The 8,549-nt window shown below is 35.1% G+C and overlaps 1 protein-coding gene across 3 annotated transcripts; it reads left to right on the top strand.

The window, feature by feature from the left end:
- The first annotated feature begins 740 nt into the window (after window positions 1-740).
- LOC113079529 (uncharacterized) lies at window positions 741-5,311 on the top strand. 3 transcript variants are annotated; one of them, XM_026251764.1, is made up of 5 exons: window positions 741-1,260; window positions 1,370-1,497; window positions 1,592-1,736; window positions 1,858-1,950; window positions 4,594-5,311. In XM_026251764.1, the coding sequence occupies exons 1-5, from the start codon at window positions 1,258-1,260 to the stop codon at window positions 4,918-4,920; spliced, it is 696 nt and encodes a 231-aa protein (XP_026107549.1). In that variant the 5' UTR covers window positions 741-1,257; the 3' UTR covers window positions 4,921-5,311. The 3 variants fall into 3 exon arrangements, 2 of the variants coding, with proteins under 2 accessions (XP_026107549.1, XP_026107548.1); XM_026251763.1 differs by having other exon boundaries at window positions 1,583-1,736; XR_003281724.1 differs by lacking the exon at window positions 741-1,260 and having other exon boundaries at window positions 1,398-1,497; window positions 1,597-1,736.
- The last annotated feature ends 3,238 nt before the right edge of the window (window positions 5,312-8,549 follow it).

Raw genomic sequence — 8,549 nt, 5'->3', positions numbered from 1 at the left:
TCCATCAAATATATATATGTAAATGTATATGTATATATATATATATATATATATATATATATATATATATATATATATGTGTGTGTGTGTGTGTGTGTGTGTGTGTGTATGTATATATATGTATACGTATATGTATATATATATATATATATATGTGTGTGTGTGTGTGTGTATAAAGCAGCCATGTTTTATGGTACAATGGTTTATGGTTTGAATATATGAATATAAAAAATATTGTTCTTAATTTTCCCCATTGGTGGGGTGAAATAAATGAACAACCAATAAGATTTAAGCTTATTGGCAGGTCTGGACGAAACAATTAATATATGTTTAAGAACTGTTGCCATTTCTTCAACTCGGCCTGTAACCGCCAGAAAACTAAAGAAGAGGAAGAATTTTTCGTCAACTCGTTTTCATCCCGCTTGACGCAGTCTCTGCGCATGCGCAATGTTAAATGGACGCAGGTGTTCGGAATCGAGACGACGACGACGACGACGAACTTCAGATGTGTGGCAGCACAACTAGGTATGTGGATAACCTACTTATAAACTAAGTTCTCACCGTGTACGCTGTCGTCATTGTATTGAGCATAAAAACTTAAAATAATTTATTTTGCTCGATGTGTTGTAAGCGCAAAAGGTCCATTTTATTAACTTAGTTTAAACGAAGTAAAGTTATACGTTACTGTCTAACCATCAGTTGAGACCAGTTTCTTATTTGTTACATTACTGAAATCGATTTTCAGTAAACATTGTTTTGAATATACAGTTTGGAAGAGATTTTAATCAGTTGTAAGAGCTTTGTCATAGGCCGTTAACTGTGAGGCCTGTAACTTACTCCGCTTCTAGAACATGCTCTTCACGTGTCGTTCACGTGGAAATGAACCGCGTGAGATAACTTATGCGTTACGATAGCTTCATTAAGTCATTTCTATATTCGATTTTGTGATTTATTCATGCAGTGGAAGTGTAAATTCACCTTTTTTTGTGTGTGTGAAAAGAGTGCTCAGCTGCTAAAACACTACCGATTGAAATATGGAAGAAGTACTCCAATTCCATGTATCTATACCGATTGTCTATGTTCAAGTCATTTAATTCACTTAGAGTGCACTTAACGAAAAATCATTCACATCAGGTAACGTACATGGTAGCCAGACCAATGCACTTAAGAATACCCCTTTGATATTTCACTGCCTACTTCGCAGTTTTGAGGAGCCCTGCACAGAATCCATAGAGGCAGCACCTGAAAAATAATGAAATGGTGCAGTGTCCATACTGAAATTGCAATTTTAAGAGTAATGTCTACTCTACATTTAATTTATAATTAATATAATTAAAAATTTACTTTTTGTGTCTTTCTGATAATTTAGGTGCTCATTGATTGGCAGTGTCGGTTCTGCTTTGCCAAAAGGAGTGAAATCGAGGAGGAGGTGATCCAGTCGGAACATTTTCTATGCAGATTTAAAATCGAAATTCAACTTCATTTACCACTTTTGAGGTTGATGTTTAATTTATACTTGCATGTTTCAGTGACGTGATTAATTTTAGTCTGGCTTACCTTTTTTTTATTTATTTATTTTTTGATATTGGAGTTCAGTCGCATATCTGGCAAAAACCTGCAAACCGAATTTTCAAGAACTGGACAGATTCACTCAACGGTTCATTCATATCTTCAAGGCCAAAGGGGGAGACATTGGATGTAACCTTAAGAAGATTCTGCAACAGATTGAAAATGAGGTAAGCTACACAGGCACACCCTATTTATTTATTTTCTGGTAAAACAACTGTTGCTCTGTGTTGTGTTTGTGCTATGAATGCTATTAACTCTTACTTTTTACAATGTTACATAACTTTACAGAAATCTGAAATCATTGGTAGGCGAACAGCCGTTCTTCATGGCCTTCCACTTCTCCTTAGAGCAGACCCGACTGATTTTTACAAGACATGTTTTGTAAGTAGCTTTGTCTGTGATTATTCTGGTTATTTAACTGTTGCAAACACTTCTTAAACCAATTTTGCGACCTGATAGGAAATGTAATTAAGAAATATGAAAAAAATTAGGATACAGAAAAAGTGAAAGATAAATTAAGAATTAATAGAAAATAAAAAATTAAAGCAAAAAAATATTAGTTAGATAAGAGAGTAAGATCATGAGAACGAAAAGAGGTAATAATGTTTAGGAAATTAGACAAAGGTTGGTACAATTAAGGACAACAGTCCGATAAGGAGAACAGAAAAGAGGAGGTATCTCATCAGAATTATCTTAATTTGTGTTCTGAAGATGAACAAAGGTCTTACTGGTTTAAAACAACATGACTGTGAGTAATTAATGACAGAATACTCACTTTTGGGCGAACTATCCCTTCAACAAGAACTAATCGCTAATAAGCAAATACTTAATATTTTATAATGTAATCATTATTGAAGTGATTGATGTTTCTTGCATGTTGTAGTTTGACAATAATTATTTGATCCCTAATTAATGCGGTGTGTAGCTTTTTATATTTTATTTAAGTACTCCTGTCCATATGCCGAAATGACAATGTTGAGATTACATTGTTTTTTTTTTTAAATTTTTCATTGGGCTACCTATAGCTGTCGTCATTTTGTGCTTTCATTGAGACATTGTTTCAACAATGTTAGGAAACATTTATTTCCATCAAGAGTTGCATTAATTTTTGGCCAAGATCTTGTAATGACAATGGGAGAGTCAAGCCAACTCCAGCATATCCTAAAGGCTTTCAGTAGGGTGAAGATCAATTCAATTCATAAATGAAAATGATTCCTCATGCTCACTGAACCTTTTTTTTCTTCACACTTTTGGTCCAAAGAATCTTGACACTGTCATCCTGAAATATATGGAGATGGGTGTTTCTTCTGACATAGTTGTGTAAATGGATAGTTCACCCAAAAATAAAAACAAAAATTGTCATTAATCACTCAGCCTTTTGTTGTTCCAAACCCGTAAGAGTTTCATCCATCTTCAGAATAAAAATGTACGCATTTTGAATGAAATCGAAGAGCTTCCTGATCCTGCATTGACAGCAATGTAACTAAAATGTTCCAAAAGCCAGAAATGTAGTAAGGACATCGTTAAAATATTCCATGGGACATCAGTGGTTCAAACTTAACTAAAAATAACTACAAGAATCCTTTTTTGCCCAAAGAAACCAAAAACATGGTTTGTAAAATGGATTCGTGACGTACTGACTCATTATAGAAATTGTCAATTTTGAACACAAAACAAAAAGCTACGGACTGGAGCTTTTATTGTTTTGACCCATTTTGGTATCACCACAAAATCTACTATTTTAACTAAAAGTTCAGTGTTTATTCACAAGTCAAGTCACCTTTATTTATATAGCGCTTTAAACAAAATACATTGCGTCAAAGCAATTGAACAACATTTATTATGAAAACAGTGTGTCAATAATGCAAAATGATAGTTAAAGGCAGTTCATCATTGAATTCAGTGATGTCATCTCTGTTCAGTTAAATAGTGTCTGTGCATTTATTTGCAATCAAGTCAACGATATCGCTGTAGATGAAGTGACCCCAACTAAGCAAGCCAGAGGCGACAGCGGCAAGGAACCGAAACTTCATTGGTGACAGAATGGAGAAAAAAACCTTGGGAGAACCCAGGCTCAGTTGGGGTGCCAGTTCTCCTCTGACCAGACGAAACCAGTAGTTCAATTCCAGGTTGCAGCAAAGTCAGATTGTGCAGAAGAATCATCTGTTTCCTGTGGTCTTGTGGTAACAAGTAAACAGTCAGTAATAAAATAAGAACTAATGAACAAATCACAAGCACTAGCACCAAATAAATACACAACTACAAAGACACAAAATAAACGGGGGTTTACGTTTTTTGGGGTAGTTCTAACAATAGTATTTAGCTATAGAAATTACATTGCCTGGCCAAACAACAACAAAATAATCCTTGGAAATACTTAAGTGTTAGAATTTTATTTTGGCCAGACAATGTATATTTAATTTATGTAGTGAAGATAATTCAGTGTTGCTTTACATTTAATTATTCAATTTCTGCAGCTGAATTGTTAGAACTGCCTGAAACTTAAACCCCTGTTTATTTTGTGGCTTTGTTGTTGTGTATTTATTTGGTGCGACTGCTTGTGATTTGCTCATTAGTTCTTACTTTATTACTGACTGTTCACATGTCTTGAATAAACACTGAACTTAAGTTAAATTAGTAGATTTTTGTGATTTGTCAAAAAAACAAAACTTATTTTTAGTTTTATTCTTATCGACATAAAAAGTAGCTCCGGCTACAACGTTCTTATACAAGACACAGACAGTTCTGTTTATTAACCGCCTGAGCACCAAGTTATGGACTGCAGCTTAAATAAAAAGAATACATTTTATTTTGTGGCAGCTCAAGTAAAAAACAATTGTGGGAAATTCAAAATATATCGCAGGAAAACAAAATCATCCTCTGCATCTGCTGCTGTGTCAAATATGAAAAGAACTTTGCGTCATAATACGTTAATTTATTTGCATATTTTTAACATGAATATATGTTCTGAATGTATGATGTTACTTTCACTTCATTCTTGTCATATGCTGCTCATGTTTTTAGGACTGTGATGACAAAGGAGAGATGTCCGGAATTTCAATCGGAATATTGTTTGTGATACCTGAGGACTCTGCAACCGTGCCTTACTGTTTGCATCTGGATGCCACATTCACTGCAATTATTTTGGAAGGTAGAGTTGTAATGGATGATCTGGGAAACCTTCCCAAAGCAATGTGCCTGCTTTTTTGGCTCATTTATGCTCTGAATGTAGAGTATCCTGCTGTACTGAAGAACATGTTTGATTTCTTTCAAAGTGTGATTGTCACTCGGGGCAAGTCTCTCAAACCTGAAAAATCGCCTGTTGCTGTAACATTGTTGTGCCATGATTGACCATTTTTCAGTTTGTTCAGAATTGACCATTGCGGAGATAGAAAATAGTAATCAGGAATGTAATTTTATATTTTAGAATATAGTGTAGTCTTTAAAGAAACTTTTAAAATAAATAGGAAGGTTGTTCAGTACTAAAAAAACAGAAGAATCTTTTGTTTCCTGTAGGAAAACGTGCAATTTGCTTAACAGGGTTAAGTGGTTTGTTTTAGAAAAGGTGCTAATTTTAGAAAAAAATGCTGTATTTCACTACTGTGAGAAAAGGTAAAAATGTCAAAAAAGGTAGCATTGATTGTATGTAATTGCTGTATGTGAAAAAATGCAGTGTGCTGTGTTGATTTGAAGGCATGACATTGTTTTATGGAACAAATAAATGTCCCAGTGTTGTGTCAAAGATATTTTGTCTGTTTTAACTTAGAATTTTTAGTACAACTTACTTGAGAAATTTAAGGTAATCAGTTTCCACACTTTTTTCTAGTAATGTGAACAAGCAGACTTGTTAAGTTTACTCTTTTGATTGTACTAAAATTATCTTGAATGTGTAAGTTGGCTCAACTGGTCAGATTGAGTTACGAATACTCAAGTTTTCTAGTTACCACTACAAATACCCAAGTTAGATTTGCAAAGCTGCAATAAGTTGTATCAACTCAAAATTGATTAACTAATTTGCTTGAGAGATTTGAGGTAATCAGTTTCCACAGGTTTTCCAAGTAAATTCAACTAATTGCTTTTTACAGTGTGTTTAGTCGAGGAGATTTTGACCAGTAAGTCATGTGATCATGAATGCATAAACAAAAAGCATCAGCCACATAGATCACAGCACAGTCTCTATTCGACAAAATGTTTCTACTTTCTCATTTACACTACTAATTTGGAGAACCACTAGTTTATACAGTAAGCCAGCACTGTTTAGGTCCATTTGAAAGAACCAGTGCCAGCTCAAAGCATAAAGCTAAAGATGGCAACTTGTTTCATGATGTGAGTGTGTGTTTTTAAAGGCGCTCTAATGGGATGGGGTGTGACATGAGATATCATTGACTCTGAAGTCTGAAGGCCAACATGTGTTGTATTGTTTACTCCACTGTGCTGCTTGGCAAATGGACCAAGCCGAGGTTCCAGCAGGTTTCCAAGTGCCTTAGACCAATAGACAGCCAATGAAATTGTGTAATCTTATTTGTTAGTTTAATTTCATGCATGATTGACAGTCCTAATGTCAGTGAATTAAAAACACAGGAATTTCTTTAAACTACTATTCAGTGTGTTTTCTAATTATGAAATGAAGACTTTTATTTATCAAGGGTGTAGTTAAATGTACAGTATCAGAGGTGAAAGTAAAGACATTTGTAAGCACCAAATCAGTATATAAGAATGATTTATAATGTACCATGTAACACTGAAGGCCTTAATGCTGCTGAAAATTCAGATTTACCATTAGAGGAATACATTACATTTTAAAATAGTATTAAAATAGAAGACTTTGTAATAATATTTTCCTATTTTTACAGTATTTTTGATCAAATAAATGCAACCTTGATGAGTCTAATATTACAAATCTGACCAAATACAAACATACAGCAGTGTATGTTTTATTGTTTTTATGCAGCTGTTGAGGTGTGATATTTTGATATATGCTCACTGAGTTCTTGCTCCTAAAAATACTCAACTGAAAATAGATTAGCATGCTTTGATTCAAGTGTGTATGTATTCTTGTGCAGTTTGTTTTTGCTGTTAGGGTAAATGTCTGAAGTGTTATTATATAATGTGTGTGTGTGTGTGTGTGTGTCCATGGCATGTCATTCCCCTGTGTTTGTTCTTACATTTTCTGGATCCATCCACTTTAGTTTTAAATACACCTTAAATGTTTTTATGTTGCACTTACTGATATGTTATTAAAGTGTGCTAATCATTCAGTTACATGTCACAAAGCATCATATGAAAATGACATTTAGTGTCATCAAGAGTCATCATTCATCTTTGGATAAACATTCCTAATTTGAGGATATTTGTTATCAATTGTTTGTTTCACAAGAATCCCAGTATTCTCATCCGACCATGATTGTCATTCAGATAAGGCTGCTCAGTGAGCCAAGTTGTCTGCACATAACATATGTTGTGAGCCAATGGGGAAATGCATGGTGTGTAACAGTTAAATGCTCTACTTTTAGCTTGGTGTTTATGAGCTCAACAGGCCTGTTTCTGTTCTGTATCTCTGTTCTAATCCATTCTCTTTCTCCATTTCCCTTTTTAACTTTCCCACTCTCTTTAGTCATTCATGTTTTTCATTTGATGATCACCTGTAACAGATGATAAAACGAGCGAAGTAGCCCTAAAACATGACCCATCTGCCCGCCACGCAATCTGAGAGATGACTCCAGAAAAGAGTCTTGAGTTTGACATTTACCACTGTATGATAAATGGCTTTAATTTCTTACTCAGTCTTTTCAGGGATCAAAAATTGTTTGCAAGTTATATATTCAGTTTAAAGTAGGTTACCAGAGAATGAGAAAGTGTTATTTTGGAGAAAGAGTGCAGCATTGGTGATGGCTGTATTGATTTGATTTCACTGTAAATAATGTTGTACCTGAAGTTTAAATATAGTAAACTGTACCTGTGACTTTGTAATTTGCTCAGTTTTTTGCTCACTAACAAGCTGCACAAAACATACAAAAAAAGATTGTGTTTTGGCGCAGCTTGTCAGTGGACGGCTCTGTGTAGTAAATGTCAAAAACATCTATTTTCAGAGCAAGCCGTTTGGTAGCATTGTCCTTTAAATGTTAATGAACTCTGCTGACCCCGCACTTGTCTTCTGAGCTTCTCTCAGAGAGACTATTTACTTTAGCTGCATTCATTGTGAAACTTGCTAATTAGCACATTATTAGGAAAGGTGATTTTCAAAGATTCATTAAAAAACCTTATATTCACTTTTTTCTGTAGGTGAACCTGTACCACAAATGATTTGCGCAAATAAAGATGCCTTTGAGTAGATCAGGGGTGCGTTCCCTTCAAAAACAAACGTAATCCAATGTGTCTTCAGCGGCTCAGATGTCAGGAGTAAATGATGACTGCTGTGTTCATTATTACATTCAACAACAGAACACCCCAATCTCTTAGGATACGTTCTTGTCTACATCTGCTCCATCGGTGAATCAATGGCCGACCGGTGACAGCTCACTCAGGGTAGGTCGGAGGTAAGACAACAGTCCAGTCTGCACTGAAATGCTACTGTCAATCAAACTAGTTTTTGTTCAAGGAAATTCACTGATCTCAATACTCGCCAACATAATCATAGTGCTTATGATTTTTGCCATAATCGAGTAGCCCTGCTTTCAGACCTTGCCTTTATATAGACTCTCAGCAGACTTTAGAGCAATGCATATGTGTGTGTGTACCTGAGAGAGAGAGTTTAAGTTTCTCTAGATACTTCTAACGAGCACACAGTAAAGTCAGTTCAGAGACACCTGCCCTCAGGCCTGACTCTGTAAACATCAGTGGAGAAGAATTTTTCAGCAGGTTGTGTTGGGAGGGCCAGGGTTAATACTTTCAGGCTTTGGCCTTCTTCAGGTTCCTTCCTCAGTACCAGTCCCATGATTCTTGCCTCATACCACATTGTAACATTGTCTTGAGTGTCCACT

Source organism: Carassius auratus, unplaced genomic scaffold, assembly GCF_003368295.1.
Source record: "Carassius auratus strain Wakin unplaced genomic scaffold, ASM336829v1 scaf_tig00028484, whole genome shotgun sequence".
In the NCBI taxonomy this organism is placed as follows: domain Eukaryota; kingdom Metazoa; phylum Chordata; class Actinopteri; order Cypriniformes; family Cyprinidae; genus Carassius; species Carassius auratus.
This window is presented reverse-complemented; position numbering and strand designations above follow the sequence as displayed.